We start from the raw sequence: 25952 nt of genomic DNA, 5'->3' as shown, positions 1-25952 counted from the left end.
CTTTTTCTCCGCCCCGAGTTTTGACCACTGCATTTTCATACATTATCCAACGAACTAAATACAAATTCCGTATTGTTCATCTTCAAATGTAGCAGCATTTCAATGCACTACGAAAATCCGACTGGCAAGACCGTTTGGGATGTTTGTCAATATGGCCAACTCTACATTCTGAATTTTTTCCTACCTGTGAGAAGAGATGGTTCCTAATAGGAACTTTTTGAATTGTGAATCACATGCAGTATTCTCTTCACCATAAGAATAATACGAATATAAACATTTTGCCATGTATTCTTTCATGTCTGCTGCTATCTCATTTCAATCCTGTCTGCCTAATAAACTACGAAACTAGAGTGAGACAACAGCAAAAGTGAAAGAATATACATATCATGTCATGTTTACAACCAAATTATTCTTATGCCTAATAGTGATGCAGTAAGAAATGAAGCACAGCAATTGAGTAGATTTTTAAATCTAAGATGACTAATTTCTGTGCAGAATGTAATGTACTAAAGAGGCGCCTGCAAAGATTTTCAAACAGAGAAACATTTTCGCTGAACTCTCGTTCAGAACATCTTCTATCATATGCAGTCTATTATTTGGTTCTTGTTGATCATTATCAAAGAAAGCAGCAGTGTAAGTAACAACAAATAGCGGTCTCTTGCCATTGTTTCGCTAATGAGACGATTTCTCTCTCTCTTTTAATTGTAAGCGGCGGTAGCGCGCACAAAAGCAAGCCATGCTGCGAGCGGCGACAGGCCGTAAACACTCATTGTCAGAATGTGACAAACGATGCATGACCCAGTACAATAATGCATTTTCAGCTGAGAGTGACGTAAACACCTATAACAAAAAGAACGGCACTTATCAGATCAAAGAAAAATAAGCAATCAATTCAAACCAGACGAAGCAAGTGAAAAAGGAAGGATACCTGTATAAATATGACGGAGCACTTGACGCATAGCAATGGCTACCTGGTAAAGCTTAACTGCTAAGCTTACGACTCAAACCAAACTACTGTAGCTGTATCGTCATTCATTCAACCTGAATTGTGTCTCATATCACAATGGACCAACTTTGTTTCGATTTGGAGGTGCGGCCACAAACTTCTCTCTCCCCTTGAATTTTGAGTCACATTTTTCATGTGCGGCTTAGATTCAAGTGCGGCTTAGATTCGAGTAAATATGGTATAAAATTTTTCTGAGATGGTCAAGCAAGTGCTGGACCACTTGGTATGGATTGACCCAATAGTTTAACTATTTGTTAAAATTAAAATTTGCTTTCAGACCTCAGCAAGATTTAGTATCTTTTCCTTGGGTGACAAATGTTAGGATTGAGTACAACAGAAAAGAAGACTGAATGAGAAAATTACAGTACCGAATGAATGGCACCAAAATATTGTCAATTAAGACTTTATACTGTGAAATCAGGAATACAGAAATACAAGTCGCTGAGGAATGAAATAAATAGGAAGTGCAGGAAAGCTAAGACGAAATGGCTGCAGGAAAAATGTGAAGACATCGAAAAAGATATGATTGTCGGAAGGACAGACTCAGCATACAGGAAAGTCAAAATAACCTATGGTGACATTAAAAGCAACAGTGGTAACATTAAGAGTGCAACGGGAATTCCACTGTTAAATGCAAAGGAGAGAGTAGATAGGTGTAAAGAATACATTTAAAGCCTCTATGAGGGTGTAGATTTGTCTGATGTGATAGAAGAAGAAACAGGAGTCGATTTAGAAAGAGATAGGGGATCCAGTATTAGAATCGGAATTTAAAAGAGCTTTGGAGGACTTACGGTCAAATAAGGCAGAAGCGATAGATAACATTCCATCAGAATTTCTAAAATCATTGGGGGAAGTGGCAACAAAACTACTATTTACGTTGGTGTGTAGAATGTATGAGTCTGGCGATATACCATCTGACTTTCGGAAAATCATCTTCCACACAATTCCGAAGACGGCAAGAGCTGACAAGTGCGAGAATTATCGCACAATCAGCTTAAAAGCTCATGCATCGAAGCTGCTTACAAGAATAATATACAGAAGAATGGAAAAGAAAATTGAGAATGCGCTAGGTGACGATCAGTTTGGCTTTAGGAAAAGTAAAGGGACGAGAGATGCAATTCTGACGTTATGGCTAATAATGGAAGCAAGGCTAAAGAAAAATCAAGACACTTTCATAGGATTTGTCGACCTGGAAAAAGCGTTCGACAATATAAAATGGTGCAAGCTGTTCGAGATTCTGAAAAAAGTAGGGGTAAGCTATAGGGAGAGACGGGTCATATACAATATGTACAACAACCAAGAGGGAATAATAAGAGTGGACGATCAAGAAAGAAGTGCTCGTATTAAGAAGGGTGTAAGACAAGGCTGTAGCCTTTCGCCCCTACTCTTCAATCTGTACATCGAGGAAGCAATGATGGAAATAAAAGAAAGGTTCAGGAGCGGAATTAAAATACAAGGTGAAAGGATATCAATGATACGATTCGCTGATGACATTGCTATCCTGAGTGAAAGTGAAGAAGAATTAAATAATCCGCCGAACGGAATGAACAGTCTAATGAGTACACAGTATGGTTTGAGAGTAAATCGGAGAAAGACGAAGGTAATGAGAAGTAGTAGAAATGAGAACAGCGAGAAACCTAACATCAGGATTGATGGTCACGAAGTCGATGAAGTTAAGGAATTCTGCTCCCTAGGCAGTAAAATAACCAATGACAGACGGAGCAAGGACGATATCAAAAGCAGACTCGCTATGGCAAAAAAGGCATTTCTGGCCAAGAGAAGTCTACTAATATCAAATACCGGCCTCAATTTGAGGAAGAAATTTCTGAGGATGTACGTCTGGAGTACAGTATTGTATGGTAGTGAAACATGGACTGTGGGAAAACCGGAACAGAAGAGAATCTAAGCATTTGAGATGTGGTGCTATAGACGAATGTTGAAAATCAGGTGGACTGATAAGGTAAGGAATGAGGAGGTTCTATGCAGAATCAGAGAGGAAAGGAATATGTGGAAAACACTGATAAGAAGAAGGGACAGGATGATAGGACATCTGCTAAGACATGAGGGAATGACTTCCATGGTACTAGAGGGAGCTGTAGAGGGCAAAAACTGTAGAGGAAGACAGAGATTGGAATACGTCAAGCAAATAATTGACGACGTAGGTTGCAAGCGCTACTCTGAGATGAAGAGGTTAGCACCGGAAAGGAATTCGTGGCGGGCCGCATCACACCAGTCAGTAGACTGATGAAGGGGGGGGGGGGGGACCACACTGTGTAAAACAATACAGCATAGTCTTTCTTAAGCATTTAAGAAAAACAAGCAACAGATTTTTTATACAGATTTATTACAATATTCAATAATATGAAGTCCCTGTTTACCAAAGCTTTCAATAAGTCTCTATTTAGTACACAGTACACGAAAGTAGAAAATTCTGTGTCAAATTCCATCAGCAAGTAACTTCTGAAATTCAGCAGCTGTTTCAATGCCTGAACCACATACAGGGAATTGCACTATAACAAGAAAATTGTAAGGCACATTCGGCAGCATATACTTGCATACATCAGTTCATCACAAATATCGTATACCTACTACCACTGCAAGGATTAAATATGGCCAATGAAATGGATTATTACATTTGCTTCAACTCCTGACATACAATGATCTCTGTATGTAGTCTCATTTACATTTAAAAACAATCATACTATACTGTTTACACGCACGACATCCCTCTGTTCCTTGTCAATTGTGCAGTAGAATCATGCACATGAGCCACAAGTTAATTATCTTATGAGGGAAAGACTCCAGGGACATTATGAGACATTAAATCAAGGGTATTCTCCTCCCCAATTACTCCTAAATGATAAATACCAGTACCTCGATTTACAGAAATCCTCATTAAACTAGATGCCTGCCAATGAAAATCCTAACTCAAAACTGCTGGTGACAGTATAACCAAAGGATTATGACAAACAGTATCTGCTTAACATACTGAGGAAGTAGATTTTTGCTTTTGCTCTGTTTTCTATCTTAAATGTAGTCTATTTAAGTCTAACAGAATGTTCTGGGGTCAGTGATTTTCTCCACTCAGGGACTGAAATATTAATTTAATCCACTGGTTTCTTGTTTCAGAATGTTCAGTTTAGAGATCCCTGAAGATGTGGGATACACAGTGTAAGAGCAAAGTGTCATTCAATTGTAATACAGAACGTAAGATATAGTTTTTAACAAATGGCTCCCTTATGTTAATCTTCAAAATACTTCTTTCCACAGATCTGAAGGTTCTCCTTCATAGGAAGATCTACTGGTAAACATGGTCTTATGGTGTCTGCACTTGGTGCATTTTGTGCTGATGATTGTAGCAACCTGTGTGACAAACAAGAGCAACCAAGTATGATGAATTGAAAGTCAGTTGTCAGTAGCCAATCAGAATACTCATTTGGAATTTTCCCTGGTTCATAAATGAAGTTGGCTAGTATTTTGTTCTATTACATTAGAATTTTATCACACTGTCATGAAATATGATAAACAAGTAGGTTACTGCGATGAACAATATCCCAGGCTACACCAGACATCAATCTATTGTGAAAATCTTATTTTCGTGCTGAGATTCACTGCCTTCACCAACTAACAAATAACTTGTCACTTTTCAAAATAACCCAGCCCTCTGGATACATTATAAGTCATTTTGTCAGCTTCTTCCATTCGCATTCATTGGCTTCGCCAACTCATATCAAATTGCCACATGCAAACCTAACCTAGGCCTTGGGGTTAGTTACAGATCAGTCTGTCTGCACATTAATTTTTTCCAGTCACCAAATAAATATGAAAATCCGTAACCTGCATTAGGATTCATAATAACCAGAGTGCTCTCCATATTGAAAACAAATTCAATTCAATTCTTATTTCCTGCCAAAAGAAATCATTAGATTCAGTGAGTGTCACTGGCTATCATATCCTATCACCCAAAAGCCTACAACCCATATCAACAATTTGCCAACATCAACATGCAACAACAGGAACTGACACTATAACTGCACTAACCTGATTTACCTAATACACAATAAATGAATGAGTCATTCTTCACCTTTAAGTCATGCATATTTTCAGTATTCCCAAGACAGACAAAAAAAGCAACATCAATTTCCCAATTATGACATATTTAAGTTTACAATAAATTACCTTGTCAACAACTGCTGCCTTCTTTTGTGCATATGATCCCCACAGAAGAAAAACAATATTGTTATGATTACTGCTGAGGTATTTAATAACAGCATCTGTTAATTGCTCCCATCCTTGATCCTTGTGGGAATTTGCATTGTTGCAACGAACCGTGAGGACAGCATTAAGTAATAAAACTCCTAGAGTGAGAAAGTAAAAAATAAAATAAAACAAAACAAAAAAATTTGGAAACACGGCTCTCAGTAAAAATATTCACAGCTATAAGGAAACAAATATAAACTTCCTCAGCAGTAATAATTTTGATGTCACTGCACAAATTTAAGAGTCCAACTAATGAAACGGATTGAAAAGGGGAAGCATGAAATTAGAGAGATCCCGCTATTATGCAATAGTGAACCTATCAAGAAATAGCTACCTTATGGGAATACAAAGACACAATGTGGGCTAAACCCCTACAGTGTTAAATGCTAAATTACCATGTTTAATAAGAATGTGACTTACAAAATAAGTGAACAACATAACAAATAAAGTAAGTCAAACCAACCTTGACGAGCCCAGCCACAGAGATTTCCATGCACAGGTGCCTTGAAGCCTGGTATGTCAGTTTCCAGCTCCTTATACATGTTCAACAGACTGCAAGATATATTTGAATTTATTGCTTTCATTAATACTGTCAGAAGAATCACATGAAATGTATAAGCTTTATAGAAATTCTAGGGAGGAAAGAATAAACAAAAACAAAGAAAGGCAACCACTCACCTGCTGATAATGTAAGCAACTTACATGCAAACTTAACAGCACAGAAAATTTAAACTATTTCTTGAGAGAGCTACTCTTCTACTTCAGTTTAAGTAAAGCATATACTTTTCCACACATAGACATGTAAATTGTACATCCCATAGAAACAATGACTGTTTATGAGCAACAGCCCACACAGACAAGTGTCAAGGTAGAAGGAAGGAGTGTGCCAAAGCATAGGAGAGGATATGGGTTATGGCAAGCAAAGCATGTAGATCATGTAACATGCAATGACATGAGGGGTGAGGGGTTGAAGTGGGAGGGAAGGAGGGAAAAGGGGGAGGGGGGGAGAGACAAACGAGTGCTGTTTGCTGCTGTTAACAATAAATATTATAATATTCTTTCTTCATATTTGATATCTTTCAATTTTCAAGAAATGGGTTATCAAACATCTAGTTTTTGCCTGGGGCTCTTAAAGGTATTAGTAGAAGGAACATGTGCATTCTACACAGGTTCTGCTACACAATTGGAGTATACACTTTGGTTAAAATAACATTGTGATTGAAAATTCTGCGAGTCAAGCGGCACGGGGCTAGGTGTCAGCAAATCACAGTTCTACATGCTCACTGTGTTGCCTGTTTTGCAGGCACAAGCAGAAATGCCTTGCTGGGAAGGGCAGGTGAGGCAGGCTACACGTCATACTCATACAACTACACCTACACCAACATTAATACTCTGCCAGCCACCTGACTGTGGCAGAAGGTACTTCTGGTACCACTAACTTATCCCCCGCTGAGCATATTCCATTAGCGAATGACACCTGGGAAGAATGAATGTCGGTAAACCTTAGTTATTAGCTCTAATTTCTCAAAATTTTTCATCATGGTTATTTTGTGAGATGTATGTGGGGGGAAGTAATTTTCAATTGCATGCGCATGTGGCTTCATTGGTATGAGTTGGCACCTCCACTCTCCACAACACATGTAAATCATAAATGTACTTTAAGGAAAGTATAGGCATATTTACGATTGCTTCCACATTTTCATGTTGGCAGCTCAACACTCAACTGTAAGACTGATCTGACCGGTCACACATGATGACACTAATGGAGCTACATTATTCCATTTCTATACATTTTGATTACAAGCTTGAATTTGTTAGGACTTGGCATTCCTACTACCCAGTAGAAAGAATACATGTTTCATTTGGGATCAAGATTTCTTATCATTTAGAAATAATTTTCTTTGGGTGGTTTTAAGCTGGTGTCAAAGACAGGCTACCCAAAAGCCAAGGTTTTTGAAGTTATAAACACACAATGTGGCTGTTTGCAAGTTTTGTGGAACAATGGTGTCACTTATTATTAGACTTTAAGAGAATGTAAGTGATGCGTTGATAGGTGTTTTTAATTACCCAATGTGAGAACAGCATATAGAAAACATGCTACATAGTAATTAATAAATTAATCTCTCACATTCCACCAAATCCAAACATCAGCATGTAAAATTTATTCAAAATATTCACAGCCAGCGACCTGTGGCCAATAGCTTTAAATATACAAAAATATAAGGTAATGCAGATGATATTCTTATATGATAATGCCCCCCCCCCCCCATTAACCATGGACCTTGCCGTAGGTGGGCGGGGGGGGGGGGGGGGGGTTGCGTGCCTCAGTGATACAGATAGCTGAACCGTAGGTGCAACCACAACGGAGGGGTATCTGTCGAGAGGCCAGACAAATGTGTGGTTCCTGAAGACGGGCAGCAGCCTTTCAGTAGTTGCAGGGGGGCAACAGTCTGGATGATTGACTGATCTGGCCTTATAACACTAACTAAAACGGCCTTGCTGTGCTGGTACTGCAAACGGCTGAGAGCAAGGGGAAACTACAGCCATAATTTTTCCCAAGGGGGTCATTCCATGTCAATTCAACCAATTTGAGAAAATGTTCCAGCTGATAGTCTCAGATTTGGCTGAAATTTAGCACACCAATGATACCAAGTGTGGAACACTCGTGTACAAAATTTTAAGTTCCCCTACCAATTAGTTCCAGAATTATGGCTTGTGAAAGAAGGTGGCATGACCCGGAAATAGCAACCCGCATCTGGCAATCTATCTTCAGACCCAACTTCAAGTCTTAATAACTTTGGAACTATTCCACACAGTCCAGTGAAATTTTTACAACCCAGTAACATCCACTTACAGAACACACTCTATGAATCAAAACACCAACAACATACTTCTGAGGGAAAATAAAAAATTCCAAAATGTGACTAAAAAATGTAATGCATTAAAAGGTAAATATTGTAGGTGCCCTCTATGCCAAACCTAATTCACTCAAAAAGGGTATACATTTTTTTTGTGGTAAGCTTAATGCAGCCAAAACACACACAACTCATCTTGTCCATATCAGTCACACAAACAAGAGTTACATGCACACGAAAATACAAAAATTTGAAAAATTACCTGAAAAACATGGATTTTCGAAGTGTGGTAACACAAAAGGGACAAGTGATATCCAAGCCAAATTTCAAACACTGCATAAGTAGACCATAATATGTGGCAAAATTTCAACTTGTTATTGCAAGGCATTTGTGTACAATAAAAGTTGGAGATGCGTTTGGTTACGTTTCTTTTAACACGATTTAGCAAGTAATAGTGATGATGCAGACAGCTTGTTTCAGATAAAGCTGCAGCAATTGTTGGGAATCATTAGGCAACAGAGAGTTAAACAATGGTAGTTTTCAGGGACAGAATGAGTCATTGTTAGGCAGGAACAACAAAGGAAACAAGCAACAATTACAGGTTACTCATGTTTTTAAGATTCTAGTTCAGACAGGTCAGTATTGTTTTGAAAAGTCAGTATGGAGGCACAAGAATGTACTAGTGGTGCTTTTGTTCAAGCAAGTTGCAGTATTGGTAGAGCACAAGCATCTGAATGTCATAAAACAACATATGGAACAAAATGTGGCATTCGCTTTGACTGTATGATCTGGATGAATCGGACCAAGATTTGTTGCTATGGAGATGCGGGTTACACCCTGTGGGCACAAGAAGTACAGTTCCAAGAAACTTTAGTGTTTGTTATCATCATATGAAAGTGTTTCTGGATATGTATTCTTTCCTACAAAGAAATTGTTTTGATCCATTTCAGATTCATAAGAAGACAGTTAGACAAAAGTTATGTTCCAGGTGTGTTACACTGCTAAAAAATGAAGAATACTCTGATAATTTACATGACAGTGACGAAGAGTATCAGCCACCTAAAACCACAGCAGATGAGCAATTAAATACTTCAGTGACTGCTCTCGGTTTGTCTCCCATGAAGACACGTAAAGTTGGGAAGAGAGACAGGCCCAGCTATGGTAGAAGAAAACTACAAGAAGCTCAAATGGAATTAAAACACAAAATAGCTGACACACTAATGGTGGAAGAGGAAGAACTATCTGCTCCGAGGAACAGAAATCATGCCAGAAATGGTCTGATTTGGACAAAACTGTGCACGATTTGAAAGAAAAATGTGCCATATTCACACGCCACAAAAAAGTAGCTATTCTTACCCTTGCACCTTCCGGCTGGTCTCTTGACTACACTGCAAAGGAATTCAATGTTTCTACATATATCGTAAAACAAGCTAGGAAAATAAAAGCAACCCAAGAAGTGCTTCCACAAATTCAGCAGGCTCAGGGTAAGCAATTGAGTTCAGAAATAAAGGTGCTAGTGTCAGAGTTTTATGAAAATAATGACTACAGCCGATTAATGCCTGGAAAAAAAAGACTATGTAAAGGTGAAAATGGGAAATGTACATGTACAGATGCAAAAAAGACTGTTGCTATGCAACATATGAGAAATATATATAGAATTCAAGAAAAGTGTCCCAATACCAAAGTAGGGTTATCATCTTTTTTCGATCTTCGACCAAAATGGGTTGTGCCTGTAAGAGCAAGGGGCACACACAATGTTTGTGTATGTGAGATCCATCAAAATGATAAGCTGATGTTTGCTGCTATAAAAGATTCTGGTCTGGATTACAAAGGTGCAATGAAGCTGCTAGTGTGTGACATCAGTTCCTACCAGTGCATGATATACAGGTATGAAAAGTGTCCTGGTAAGGCCAATCTTGCAGAACACATGAATAACAAACTGTATGGTGAACTCCTTATGGATGACAATGAACTTGTTTCTTATAAACAATGGGCAAACATGGATCGCACAAGTCTTGAAACAAAGCAAAGTACAGTGGAAGATTTTGTTGAAATGTGTTGTCAAAAAATGGACAAACTGACCACACACGGCTTCACAGCAACAGCACAATCGGCTTATCTCCAGTTTTGTAAGGATAATTTGAAACAAGATGAAATTACAGTAATACTACACTTTTCTAAAAATTATGCATTTATAGTTCAAGATGCCATCCAAGGATATCATTGGGACAACAGTCAAGCAATTCTCCAGCCATTTGCGATTTACTATAGAGGTGAATCAGGTGATGTGTCTGTCATGAACCTGTGCGTTTTTAGTGACTGTTTAATTCATGATGCCATTGCAGTTCATGCCCACATTCGCACTGTCATGGTATATGTGAAAAACAAGCTGCCTCACATACATTTTGCGAAATACTTCAGTGATGGGGCAGCTAGTCAGTACAAAAGCTGTAAAAATCTCAAAAATTTATGTATGCATTACCATGATTTTCATATTCACGCAGAATGGATTTTTTTTGCAACAAGTCATGGTAAAAATCTATGTGATGGTATTGGTGCTACCAGTAAGTGCATGGCATCATGAGCTCGTCTGCAGCACCCTACAGAAGGTCACATTCTAACACCTCTTCAATTATTTACCTGGGTACAGAAAAATATCTCTGGCATACAATCATTCTATGTTTCAAAAGATGAGATGAAATCAGAAGCAGACTAGAACACGTTAAAACTGTTGCAGGCATAAGGAGCCATCATCACTTCTCTCCAGCGGACTCTGACAATGTGCAGATGAGCAGACTGTCCAGTTATGACTATAGGTTCATGCACAACATGTGTCTTCACAGTGTGTGTCTCAGGATTCAGAAGCAAAAGCAGCAACATACAACCAAGTTACTATGTTATTGCTGTTTATGATGACAAATGGTACTTAGGATGTGTTGCAGAGTGCTGTGAAGCAGAAGGTGATATATTTGTGAACTTCATGGCACCAGCAAGATCATTTCATTGGCCATGTTTGGCAGACAGGTGTTGGATTCCTTTTGAACATGTTCTTATGACAGTTCCAGTTCCTACAGTGTCAGGAAGAAAGTATAATTTGCCACTCAATGTACAGAGTACAGTAGCTAAAGTGTGGGAGAACTTCTGTTCGAAGCACAATCGACTGGTTTTTAGCAGTTAAGGTGCAGTAAACATTAATGATAGGTTGTGTTAATCTGTCTATATGGTGTTGCTTAGCGATTAAACAGTTGTGGGAGAGGATAAGAAGAGGCAGACCAGTTTTTGCAAAATTGTGTTGTGGAACAATGCCCACATCACCAAATACATCTGTAAACTTCCATTGTACACAAACATCTTGCAATAACATGCTGAAATTTTGAGATATATATCATTATGGTCTACTTATGCAGTGTGTGAAATTTGGCTTTGATACCACTTGTCGCTTTTGTGCAACCACACTTCGAAAATCCATGTTTTTCAGGTAATTTTTCAAATTTTTGTGTTTTGTGTGCATGTAACTCTGTTTGTGTGACTGATATGGGCATGATGAGTTCTGTGTGTGTTTAGGCCACATTAAGCTTACCACAAAAAAAATGTATACCCTTTTTGAGTGAATTATATTTGGCATAGAGGGCACCTACAATATGTACATTTTAACGTATTACATTTTTTTAATCACATTTTGGAATTTTTTATTTTCCCTCAGAAATGTGTTGTTGGTGTTTTGATTCATGGCATGTGTTCTCTAAATGGATGTTACTGGGTTGTAAAAATTTCACTGGACTGTGTGGAATAGTTCCAAAGTTATCGAGACCTGAAATTGGGTCTGAAGATAGATTGCCAGATGCGGGTTGCAATTTCCGGGTCACACCACCTTCTTTCACAAGCCATAATTCTGGAACTAACTAATACTTTGCACACGAGTGTTCCACACATGTTAGTGTATTGAATTTCAGTCAAATCTGGGACTATGAGCTGGAACCCCTGGTTGAACTGACACGAAATGACCCAATGGCATGCAGCTTTACTGTATGGTTAAATGATGATGGCGTCCTCTTGGGTAAAATATTCCGGAGGTAAAATAGTCCCCCCAATCGGATCTCCAGGTGGGGACTACTCAGGAGGACGTTGCTATCAGGAGAAAGAAAACTAGCGTTCTACGGATCGGAGCGTGGAATGCCAGATCCCTTAATTGGGCAGGTAGGTTAAAAATTTCAAAAGGGAAATAGGTAGGTTAAAGTTAGATATAGTAGGAATTAGTGAAGTTTGGTGGCGTGAGGAACAATGTGGTATCGATAGCTACGATGCCACAACGTAGGTGCGCTCTGCTAGCTTGGCACCAAGACAGATACCGACGACAATGCACCATAGCCGGGACGGGAGAGCTCTACAAGCTCCGCTCTAGATTCTGCCCATTTGATCAAGAGCAGACGGCTGGGACACTTCACTTCAGCTTCACTTCATATACTTCACTCTACTTAAGACGGGTTTAAGGCTTGCTCATCATTACAAAGTTATGTATGCCCTGTATAGATTCAAGCACCAGTAAACCACTTTTACTTTCTTGCCGTACTGACTTGTGTTACCTGTTCCTGCTCCTACTCACTTCCTTCATTCTGCCAACCTTTCAGTTTTCAGGAGCAGACCCACGCACCGCCTTCCAGGTGGGATACAAAGAACAAGACTTCTGGTCAGGTGAATACGGGGTTATAAATACAAAATCAAATAGGGGTAATGCAGGAGTAGATTTAATAATGAATAGGAAAATAGGAATGCGGGTAAGCTACTACAAACAGCATAGTGAACACATTATTGTGGCCAAGATAGATACCAAGCCCACGCCTACCACAGTAGTACAAGTTTATATGCCAACTAACTCCACAGATGACAAAGAGATTGATGAAATGTATGATGAGATAAAAGAAATTATTCAGATAGTGAAGGGAGATGAAAATTTAATAGTCATGGGTGACTGGAACTCGATAGTAGGAAAAGGAAGAGAAGGAAACTTAGTAGGTGAATATGGAATGGGAGTAAGGAATGAAAGAGGAAGCCGCCTGGTAGAATTATGCACAGAGCATAACTTAATCATAGCTAACACTTGGATCAAGAATCATAAAAGAAGGTTGTATACATGGAAGAAGCATGGAGATACTGGAAGGTCTCAGACAGATTATATAATGGTAAGACAGAGATTCAGTATTTTAAGACATTTCCAGGGGCAGATGTGGACTCTGACAACAATCTATTGGTTATGAACTGTAGATTAAAACTGAAGAAACTGCAAAAAGGTGGGAATTTGAGGAGATAGGACCTGGATAAACTGAAAGAACCAGAGGTTGTAGAGAGCTTCGCGGAGAGCATTAGGGAACGATTGAGAAGAACGGGGGAAAGAAATAAAGTAGCAGAAGAGTGGGTAGCTTTGAGAGATGAAATAGTGAAGGTAACAGAGGATCAAGTAGGTAAAAAGACAAGGGCAGATCGAAATCGTTGGATAACAGAAGAGAGATTGAATTTAACTAATGGCTAGAGAACAAATTTAAGGATGTAGAGGCATATATCACTAGGGGTAAGATAGATACTGCCTAAAGGAAAATTTAAAAAAACCTTTGGAGAAAAGAGAACCACTTGTATGAATATCAAGAGCTCAGACGGAAACCCAGTTCTAAGCGAAGACGGGAAAGTAGAAAGGTGGAAGGAGTATATAGAGAGACTATACAAGGGCAATGTACCTGAGGAAAATATTATGGAAATGGAAGGTGATGTAGATGAAGATGAAATAGGAGATATGATACTGTGTGAAGAGTTTGACAAAGCACTGAAGGACCTAAGTCAAAACAAGGCTCTGGGAATAGACTACGTTCCATTAGAACTACTGACAGCCTTGGGAGAGCCAGGCCTAACAAAACTCATACCATCTAGTGGGCGAGATGTACGCGACAGGTGAAATACCCTCAGACATCAAGAAGAATATAATTCCAATCCCAAAGAAAGCAGGTGTTGACAGATGTGAAAATTACCAAACTATCAGTTTAATAAGCCATGGCTGCAAAATTCTAACACGAGTTCTTTACAGATGAATGGAAAAACTGGTAGAAGCCGACCTGGGGGTAGATCAGTTTGGATTCCGTAGAAATGTTGTAACACGTGAGGCAATACTGACCCTACAACTTATCTTACAAGGGAACCTCCCCATCGCACCCCCCCTCAGATTTAGTTATAAGTTGGCATAGTGGATAGGCCTGGAAAAACTGAACACAGATCAATCGAGAAAACAGGAAGAAGTTGTGTGGAACTATGAAAAAAATAAGCAAAATATACAAACTGAGTAGTCAATGCGCAAGATAATCAACATCAAGGATAGTGTGAGCTCAGGAGCGCCGTAGTCTCGTGGTTAGCGTGAGCAGCTGCGGTACAAGAGGTCCTTGGTTCAAGTCTTCCCTCGAGTGAAAAGTTTACTTTCTTTATTTTTGCAAAGTTATGATCTGTCCGTTTGTTCAATAACATCTCTGTTCACTGTAGTAAGTTTAGTGTCTGTATTCAGCAACCGCACCGCAAAACCATGCGATTAGTAGACGAAAGAACGTGCCTCTCCAATGGGAACCGAAAACATTTGATCGCAAGGTCATAGGTCAACCGATTCCTCCACAGGAAAACACGTCTGATATCTTCTATACGACACTGATGACACAATGTGCGTCACATGACAGGAATATTTTGTCGACCCACCTAACTTGTACACTTGGCGAGTGGGTAAAAAGATTCTTCTACCTTGCCCGATTTAGGTTTTCTTGTGGGTGTGATAATCACTCCCAAAAAAGTGATGAAAACATAGAAGTTTGTCACATAAACTGCAACAAATGAATGCAACAGTTTCAGTCGCACAGTTTTCCCTGTGCTCTGTCGAAACATATGTTAACGTTTTCAAATTTTTCCGTGTGTAGACCATCAAATCCTGCATATGTCCAAGCAAATCTGAACATGTCCTGGAATTTTGGAGAGTGAAGTTGATTATGTGTGAGTGCCTGAACTTTGATAACTGACACACGATCACGTCAACTATACTAAATGTGTACCTGTGCAGCTTCGCAAAATCATACAATCTTTTCACAAAGTATTTCACTTGCCGAAAACCAAACACATCTAACAGTTGCACAAGAGGTGTACAACCTGGAGGAATGGTAATCATGCCTACTCCCACACTAAAATTGTACAATGCCTGATCCTTCTGTCCTGTATAGGGGTCAAGGAGTAAGGCAAAATCTTTGTCCGTGTAAGGAACAATCACACGTTCATTAAAGTCTTTCACTAGTCTTTCCTCCATTTTTCCTGATGCACTGCAATTCACAATGACATTCGGCACTTGCGCAAGTACCCTATTCACCTGTTGCTGAACTTGCGGTCCAAATACACCATTTTTTTCCTGCAAACATAAATAAAATGTAGGTAAAAAAAATCCTGCTTTGTTCAGAGCATATTGTACGGTATAACTATGTTAAGTGGCATGCAGCTGGTCTACAGTACATTCCGTGTCACCTTCTCCAACAAACTATAATGTGCGGGTCGATTTCATTTCATAGTTAAAACCGGACTGATCTGTGTTGATAATATATGTGTCTTCATACTGTTGGAATCTGATGTTAGTTTCTGTAACAAACGTCTTGGAACACACTAAAAGTTCTTCCAGTTTATTCACGTAGTTCTTGCTTACATATTTTGTAATCTTCCTGCTTGTAATTTTGTATTTTCTTTTGAACATGACAAGCCAATGAGATGAAGCCTTGAAGTCCAGGCCAATTTGTTTAGTGTAATGCAATCCCCAAATCTGTAGGTCTGTATCATGCACTGCACTTAATTCATTTCTGGCTTTAATAAATTGTCGGTATACATTGTTTTCTAGATCACTGAATTTCTGTCTTCGGGTTCCACAACTTCTTTGCAATATTTAATTGTGCTTTCTTCCTCCATCCTTTTAAATTTCTTAAATTTATTTGTTACTTCAATCCATAATCTATATTTGCGTCTTTTAATTGGTTTGGACAGTAACCTGTATTGGAGCATTTCCTTCATGTAACCCAAAGGAATACCATCAGATTGAAGTCGCAGTATTTTCTCTATGTGTTCTTCGTACGGATCGTCAACAATCTCATCATCTGGTACATACAGTCCCGCAGCAATCAGCACGGTATCGTCATCACCACACGTACTGTTTATCAACAAATGTAGGAAATAATCATACAAATGTTCGACAATTATTCGATCCCTTAATGAACTTTCAGATTCCTTACAGTTTGGAAAATATTCATTGACCTTGTTATTGAAGTCGCAAGCTATATCTGCTGGATTCATACTGCCCACGGAATACATCTCACGTATTTAATGCACTCTCGTCCAAAGTAGCGAACAGTCAACTGCCAGCCATGGAGCCTCGTTAGCAGGAATACTCTCTCTTCCGTGCGCTGTAGTTGATTGACGTGTGTTTCGATGTTTGTTTAGGTGTAGCGTCCCCATACTATGGCACAGTTACCTCGCATCGGACGGACGGACAGATAATAATTGTCTGAAATAAAAATTTAAACTTTTCACTCGAGGGAAGACTTGAACCAAGGACCTCTCGTTCCTTAGCTACTTACGCTAACTACGACACCACGGCGCTCCTGAGCTCACACTATCCTTTATGTTGGCTATCTTGCGCATGGACTACTCAGTTTGTATATTTTGCTAATTTTTTTCATAGCTCCAGACAACTTCTTCCTGTTTTCTCGATTGATCTGTGTTCAGTTTTTCAAGGCCTATCCACTATGCCAACTTATAACTAAATCTCAGGGGGGTGCGATGGGGAGGTTCCCTTGTTAGAAAATAGATTAAGGAAAGACAGACTTAGAGAAAGCTTTTGACAATGTTGACCAGAATATTCTCTTTCAAATACTGAAGGTGGCAGGGGTAAAATACAGGGAACAAAATGCTATTTACAATTTCTACAGAAACCAGATGGCAGTTATAAGAGTCAAAAGGGCATGAAAGGGAAGCAGTGGTTGGGAAGGGAGTGACACCAGGTTGTAGCCTATCCCCGATGTTATTCAATGTGTATATTGAGCAAGCAGTAAAGGAAACAAAAGAAAAATTCGGAGTAGGAATTAAAATCCATGGAGAAGAATAAAAACTTTGAGGTTCGCCGATGACATTGTAGTTTAGACAAGAAGAGAATAGAAGCTTATGAAATGTGGTGCTACAGAAGAATGCTGAAGATTAGATGGGTAGATCGCATAACTAATTAGGTTGTATTGAACAGAATTGGAGAGACATTTGAGGCACAACTTGACTAGTTAGGGCATATTCTGAGGCATCAAGGGATCACCAATTTAGTATTGGAGGGCAGTGTGGCGGGTAAAAATCGTGGAGGGAGATCAAGAGATGAATACACTAAACAGATTCAGAAGGATGTAGGTTGCAGTAGGTACTAGGAGATGAAGAAGCTTGCACAGAATAGAGTAGCATGGAGAGCTGCATCAAACCAGTCTCTGGACTAAAGACCACCACAACAACAATGCAGACAATTAGGTAAAACAAACCCTTAACATTCAAATGCAGCATTAGTAGAGTCCTGTTTGACACAATCATGTCGTCTAAATATCTGGACTTAACGATGCAAAAAAAATATGAAATGAAATGAGAATTGTGATGGGGAAGGCAAATGGTCAACTTTGGTTCATTGGGAGAATTTTAGGAAAGTGTGGTTCATCTGCAACGGAGATAACATATAGGATGCTACTGTGACCTACTCTTGAGTATTTGGAACATGCACTTGGTCACATTAAACGCAGACATTTAAGCAATTCAGAGGCGAGCTCGTAGATTTGTTACCATGGGTTCGGGCAACATTTAAGTATTACGGAAATGATTCAGGAACTCAAATGGGAATCAATAGAGGAAAGGTGATTTACTTTTCGAGAAATACTATTGAGAAAATTTTGAGAATTGGCATTTGAAGCTGAATGTAGAACGATTCTACTGCCGCCAGCAAACATTTCGCATAAAGACCACAAAGATAAGATATGAGAAATTAGAGCTCATTCAGAGGCATATGGATGATCGTTTTTCCTCGTTCTACTGCCCATGGGACAGGAAAGGACACAACTAGCAGTGGTATACGGTACCTCCCACCAAGCACTGTACGGTGGCTTGCAGAGAATGTATGTAGATCTACGACATAAATGTTGAATTTGCTCACTTTGGTAGAATTAATTTGCATTCAACACTCATGTACCAACCTAAACACAACAACAGATAAACTATTGATGTGAAAAGCTTTCCATTTCACAGTAAAAAAACTAAATGCCTGTTTATTCAGTTGTACAAGACATAATCAATGTTTTAATTCCTCTCGAAAAAATAAAGTGATGTACTCCATGTTTTGTTTACTGGTAGGTAAATGTCTGCAGTCCTGGTACTCACTTAACTGCCTGTGCCACAATATCTTGCATGCCTATATAAAAATAATGATTTTGTTTTGTTTGAGCTCATCTAGTGGTGTGATGAAGTATGTAACCTTTTTTCCCAAGGTGATAATCAGAACTATATGACTATCGCTTAGTTTATTACCTGAAACTATTCATACTTTGGCTACATGAAAATGACATGCCGCCCGACTTTTAGCATGGGAAAAGTTTTCAGAATGGCATTGGCTCTTTTCTTAACACCAGAAAACTGTAAACTTTACTGTTACATACCTGGGTGGAGGTGGTACCCCACGAGGTACACTAAAACACAGTCCTAAAAGCAAACAAAATAAATTGTGTTAGTACAATTAAATTATCACTGTTCTGTATAGTTTTTTAAATTGTGGAAGCAGCTATTGCACTTAACAAGAATACTAGAGGTTTGACATTGAGATATTCTGAATGAAGAAAATGGTTCAGACACACAGAGACACAAATAACAAATTAGAAAGGCTTAAAATTACTGACCTAATAAGTTGTTTTAGTAAGAAAATGTTTCAAATTTTCAAATGAGTCAACAAATTAATGTGCGCAATATATTTGCCCAAAGTCCACAGACAGACTGCTGTTTGTGTTGTGGCCAACGCAGTAAGTAAGTAAGATATTTATCCATTTCATCACATCTTACTGCTACATGAAATGATATTAGATTTTCTCAATGTGACACAGGGGTTAAGGTACAAGATGTCAGTTGAGAGGACAACAGTTGAAATTTCCATACAGCTGTCCCCACATATGTTTTCTTGACCCACTTAAGGCATGTGTCAGGATAGTTCGTTTTGAAAGTTGACTTCCTTTCCTTTCAGTGACAGTGTTCTACCACTAATGATCTTGTCATGTTGCCATTAATGCCTAGTCTGCATAACTTTCTTTTCTTCATAAGATGTACCTCTTCCAGGTTGGTTGAAGATCGCAGATCACCAAGTCTGGGGGGAGGGGAGAAGGCTGCCTACAACAGAGATTAGTTTCAACACTACAGTTACTTCCTAAACATTCTCCAACTGAGGGTTGTCTGCCCTTGCCTTCCTTCAATCTTGGACGTGAATTATTCATGCAGTTGTTGGAGGCCTATAGTTTAATGGCGATTAAATGGTTGTGCAGCTTGGCATTTATTTTTTGTCTTTTTCATGGACAGATCATTGCCAGAGGTGAAAGAAACAACAAGTGGTAAGAAATCCTTGAACCAACAAAAGATTGAACCCGGGATCCTTGGTTTTGTAATCTGACATTAACTTTATCATCAAGCCACATGCTATGTACAAAAATTGAATTATAAACAAAATTTAAAATATGTGAATAGGATAGTTGCTACTCACCATATAGCAGAGAAGCTGAGTCATAGATAGGCACAACAAAAAGAGTCAAAGTGAGCTTACAGCTAACAAGGCCTTCATCATCGAAAGTAGAGAACATATCTGCACGCTCACTCACGCACGTGCACACGAAAGCAGCTGACACACATGACTTCAGTCTCTGGCTACTGAGGCCAGACTACGAGACAGCAGTCCATGATGGGAGAAGAAATTGGGTTGTGGAGAAGGCTGGGACAGGGAGGGAGAGGGATTCCAGAGTAGGGGTGGGGGGATGGTAAAGCACTGCTTGTGGGAGCATACACGGACAAATGGAGAGAAGGTAGAACAGCTAGGTGCACAGTTGGTAGGTTAAATGGAGGGCTTGGGCGGGAGGGTTTGGGTAGCAGAAAAGGAGAGAATAAAATGACAGTGGGTGTGTTGGTGGAACAGAGGGCTGTGTATTGCTGGAATGTGAACAGGGAAGGAGCTCAATGGGTAAGGGCAATTACTAATGAAGACCTCCACCTCAATGATGGCTATGACAGTACCTCCATCCATATCAAACCTACCAACCACCAGCAATACCTCCAATTCAACAGCTGCAATGCATTCCATACCAAAAACTCCTTTCCATACAGCCTAGCCAAGCTGCAACCAATGTGCTGCATTCTATGTGGGCATGACAACCAATAAACTGTCTGTCCACTTGAATGTTTGCCGACAAATTGTGGATAACAGCTGGACCACCCCGTTGCTGAGCACACCACTCAACACTATGTTCTTCATTTCAAGGGCTGCTTCACACCCTGTGCCGTCTGGATCCTTCCCACCAACAGCAACTTTTCTGAATTGTGCAAGTGGGAATTCTGCTTGTAATATATCCTCTGTTCCTGTAACCTTTCTGGCCTCAACCTTCGTTAGCCATCTAGCCCCTTCACTGTTCCCATTACAGCACTACACAAGCCCTATATTCCACCAATCCACCCCCCCCCCCCCCAACCACACACCCCAGGGAGAATGTTGGGACAACAGAGGTGGCTCTCTCCTGGAACTGCAGAGTATGCAGTAGGAACATTTTGATTGGGGAACAGGAAAGGAAAATCTGCATCCTTCAGGCACACTTGGAGGAAGCAAGGAAGGAACTCTTAAGTATCAAGGGAGATAGGGGGGAAGGAGGATGGTTGGGAACTGGCAGCTGGTAGGAGGATAGGAAGTTTTATCAACAACACCACAACAGGTATCTACCACTGCCAGAATTAAGTGGAGAAGAGCCTCAGGTAGAACAAGGAGCAGGAAATGTGCAGCACACTTCAACAGAGGCCAAGCCACCTAGGAATATACAAAGCGTTAGGAAGAAGAAAATGCTGTTGATAGGTAGTAGCCATGGGCGAGGAGTACGCCCTCAGTTACAGGAAAGTTTAGGGGCAGCATACCAGGCCACCAGTACCTTCAAGCCAAATGCAGGGTATATATGTAAGGATTTCACAAAAGACGGCCATGCAGTGATAGTGGGTGGGGTGGGAAACAGTTTGGACAGGAATGGGGCATATGACATAGGTGGTGACCTGGACAAGATAGCTTCCCTGACTCATGGCACCAATGTACACTTTGTTGAGCTGTTCCGGCGTCATGATCAACCACACACTGATGGAGCTGTGAAGTGAATCAATGTGGGGTTAGGAATGGCTCCGAGGACAGCCACCTTTGCTCACGTTTCTCTGGTGCCCGTCAGGTCTATCAACAGATGGGGCTTGACTAGGCATGGCCTACAACTAAACAGGACTGGGAAGGGAAGATTGGTACAGCCGATTCATGAAAGTATAGGGGGTGGATCTCAGACCACACATGGTCGAATACCTGTTGTATATCTATAGGAAGCTCTCCCATGAGGCACCGCCTTATCGTAGCACTGTCCGTGTGGGCGGGAGAGTTTGTGTGCTCCAAGGAAGCTGAGAGCTATATCGGCGGTAGCGAAGCTACTGGCAGGTCCAACCTAGCCGGGCAGGTCTCAGCAGAGGAGCCAGACAAAGTGTGCCCCACAACGACCCGTCTTATATCCTATTCCCTACCCTCTCCTCAGTTACCATTCCTTTTCTTTCTCTAATTATCTTAACACACCACTGCCTTGTGGTTGGTCTCGGGAGGGATGAAGGCTAAGGGAGAAAACCCTGAAAGAAAATCTGGAGTGGGGCCCCAAAGGCAGTTGGAAGGCGTACTACGTCCCCTTTCGGCAGCTCCTGCAACCAAAGTGATACCAGACGTATTGGCTTGCCTTTCCTCTGGATATTATCATTTGGGTCGAGAGGGAGACTGTGATGATTGGGCAACTCATGTGTCTTCATATTTATCGCTCAGGCTTGTCGCATCCTGGAGAGGACACTTCAGCGACGTCCAAGGACTTCGGCACAACACGGGAAGAGGCAGTTACCGGTTATAAGCTCTGTCTGATTGGTGTAAGACTTGAGTGCCAGGGGCCACTTCCGACGGTGGGAGACCATTGCATCTCATTGGACAGCTACCGCCCGCCTCAAGCTGGGCAGCCCCCAGCCAAAAAGGTGCTGTCCTGCCACTATCCGCCTGCTTCACGGGCTGTGTGAAGCTTAGAAGTAATCTTCGACAAGCGGGTTGATATAGTACACCTACCAACAACAAAAATGAAATAATAAAGAAATCACTATTTCGTATTGCCACCTGGAATGTTAGGACCATATGTCCAAGGTACATCGACGATGCTCAAGAGGTTGATTTCATCTGTAAGACTGCCGTAATTGACAGAGAGCTCCATCGTTTGAATGTAGACGTCACGGGACTGCAGGAGACGCGGCTTCCAAACGCGGGCCCTATCAGGGAGGATAATTGCACATTCTTCTGGCAGGGGAAGTCTCAAGACGAGCCAAGACTTCATGGCGTAGGATTTGCTGTTAAAAACGCCCTCCCGGACTGCACTGTGCCACCATCCAGTGGAACAGAGCGAATTATTGATTTGAAAATATGCTCCTCAAGTGGCACTGTCAACATCCTAAATGTGTACGCACCTTCCTTATCATCCAGCATGGAAGACAAGGATCTGTTTTATGACTTACTCAGTGACAGAATAGCCAAGGTACCTAGCACCGAGACACTGTATATTCTAGGGGATTTTAATGCTAGAGTTGGATCAGATAACGACATATGGCCGAATTGCCTGGGACATCATGGGGTGGGAAAAATGAATGAAAATGGCCAGAGACTGCTTGAAGTTTGCTGCTTTTATGGACTCTGTATCACAAACACATATTTCCAGCTTAAGGATCAGCACAAGGAGTCTTGGAGACACCCGCGCTCTCATCACTGGCATCAACTTGACTTAGTCATAGCTAGGTGTACTGGTCTCAAAAATGTGCTACTGACACGAAGTTATCATAGTGCTGATTGCAACACAGACCACACCCTAGTGGCGTGCACATTGAGGCTCACTCCTAAGAAATGGCACCACGCTAAACCGAGAGGTCATCCCTGTATCAACACAGATCATGTTCATGACACACAAAGAAAGCAGGATTTTGCCAGTAATTTTGAAAGTGCTTTCCCAGGAAACATGCAAGCAGAAAGAAATGTTGATAAGAAATGGGCAAAACTCTCGGGTGCAATCCACAACTCAGCAGTATTGGCCTATGGAATAAAAGGAAAAAGAAATAAGGACTGGTACGAGCAAAATTTGGAAGAAATGGAACCAGTCATGAAAGAACTCGAGATGACCTACGAAAAGCAAAGAACAGGGCACAGCGAACATCCAGGAGATGCGCAAATAACTACTGGCTGAATTTATGTGCAGGTATACAGAAAGCGGCCGACTCTGGGAATGCTAAGGCAATGTACAATGGTATTAAGAAAGCAATTGGACCAACTGTCAGAAAAACAGCTCCTCTGAAGTCCAAGACAGGTGAAGTCATTACTGATGAAGGCAAACAAATGGAATGCTGGGTTGAACACTACCTCGAGTTGTATGCAGCCGAGAATGAAGTTAGCAAGGATGCATGTGACGCCATCAAACAAATGCCAGTTATGGAAGAACTAGATGCAATGCCTACTATGGAAGAACTTAGTAGAGAAATAGATTCTCTTGCTAACAGAAAGGCCCCAGGTGAAGATGGGATCCCTGCAGAGGTTATTAAGTATAACAAGTCTGTTCTTCTCAAACATTTATATTCACTTATCACAACCAGCTGGGAAGAAGGTTATGTTCCGATGAGTATGCAGAAGTCGAGGATAGTTACTCTATATAAACAGAATGGGAACAGAAGTGACTGTAACAATTACCGAGGCATTTCATTACTAAGTGTAGCCGGGAAAGCTTATGCAAGAGTCATCCTAATGCAATTACAGATCTTAGCTTCCAGAATCTACCTAGAATCTCAGTGTGGCTTCAGGCCCGGCCGATCAACCGTAGATATGATCTTCTCCTTAAGACAGCTACAAGAGAAATGTCGTGAGCAGCAGAGGCCACTTTATATTGCTTTCATTGGCCTTGTTAAAGCGTTTGATTTAGTGAGCAGAAATGGGCTTTTCAGACTGTTGCAGAAGATTGGATGCCCACCTAAACTACTACAGATAATTGTCTCTTTCCATTAGAAAACACAAGCAACAATTTGCTTCAACAGTAAAACATCAGAAGCATTCCCTGTTAATAGCGGTGTGAAACAGGGGTGTGTGTTAGCTCCTACATTATTTGGGATTTTCTTTTCCCTTCTGCTCAGATTTGCCTTTGAAGACTGTGAGGAGGGAGTGTACCTACATACAAGGTCTGATGGAAATCTTTTCAACATTGCTTGCCTCAAGGCCAAGACCAAAGTAAATACAATTGTTATCCGTAAGTTGTTATATGCAGACGATGCAGCTCTAGTAGCGAACACAGAAGATGAGCTGCAATATATAATCAACAAATTATCAAATGCCTGTGAAAAGTTTGGTCTACTCATCAGCCTTCAAAAGACTAAGATCATGGCGCAGAGCACTACCAACCTTCCATCCATTAGCACTGATGGCAATCCTCTCCAGATAGTTGATAACTTTACCTACTTGGGATCTACAATAGGTAGCAACTTGTCAATGGACACTGAACTTACTAACAGAATCGCAAAGGCATCATCTGTCATGGCTAGATTAAAAAACAGAGTATGGAACAACGGACTGCTTACCACAAAAACTAAATTAAAAGTCTATAACGCTTGTGTTATAAGCACCCTTCTCTATAGCTGTGAGACATGGACAACTCTTTCTAGGCATGAATCTCGACTCAACAGCTTCCATCTCCGCTGTCTCCGGAAGATCCTTCAGATCTCTAGGAGAGATAGAGTACCCAACACCTAAGTCTTTCATCGTGTAAGCACAACTAGCATCTTTGTTTGCACTCCTGAGTCATCAACGTCTAAGATGGTTGGGACATGTCAGGCGCATGGATCCTGAACAAATACCGAAACAGCTGCTGTACGGCGAACTTCAGGAAGGTGTGAGGCCAGTGGGATGACCGCATCTTCGTTTCAAGGATGTCTGCAAGAGAGACCTGACCAAGACCAGAATCAATCCAAGTCGCTGGGAAAGCATTGCAGATAACCGTGTCAAGTGGCGAGTAACTGTGCGCAATGGCGTCAAGCTGTCAGAGGATGAACGCACACAGGAACAAATCAGGAAGAGGACAAAGTGAACAGACAGAGCGGCTTCTGTTCGAAGTCCCTCAAATTTCACATGTCCAAACTGCAGTAGGGACTGCCACTCTCGAGTGGGACTTTTTAGCCACAGCAGACACTGCAAGACTCTAAACCAAGCATGCTACACCAACATCCCTCAAGGATGGATGGATGGATGCCATTATATCTATAGGAAGATGCTGATTGCTGCAAAAATAAGTCATTTAATGACAGAATTATAAATAATGTAGGGAATAAAAGCAAAGCAGCCTGGGATGTTATAAAAAAAGGAAACGGGGAGAGGCAAACAAACGCAGAATAACATACTGCTAAGGGAGGGGGATAAAATAATAAATGATCCACAGCACTTAGCAAAC

General features: G+C 40.6%; 1 protein-coding gene across 1 annotated transcript in view; it reads right to left on the bottom strand.

The window, feature by feature from the left end:
- LOC126473786 (uracil-DNA glycosylase-like) overlaps positions 1-25952 on the bottom strand; it is a 52777-nt gene that overhangs the window by 17961 nt on the left and 8864 nt on the right. Inside the window, exons 3-5 of the mRNA XM_050101060.1 lie at positions 18849-18891; positions 5730-5818; positions 5186-5364 (exon numbers count right to left, since the gene is read on the bottom strand). Coding sequence (XP_049957017.1) covers positions 5186-5364; positions 5730-5818; positions 18849-18891 — 311 coding nt within the window. The remainder of the gene's footprint in view (positions 1-5185; positions 5365-5729; positions 5819-18848; positions 18892-25952) is intronic.

The sequence above is a fragment of the Schistocerca serialis genome, chromosome 4 (genome assembly GCF_023864345.2).
Source record: "Schistocerca serialis cubense isolate TAMUIC-IGC-003099 chromosome 4, iqSchSeri2.2, whole genome shotgun sequence".
NCBI lineage: Eukaryota > Metazoa > Arthropoda > Insecta > Orthoptera > Acrididae > Schistocerca > Schistocerca serialis.
Note: the sequence above shows the minus strand (reverse complement) of the source record. Positions and strands in the feature narration are given on the sequence as shown.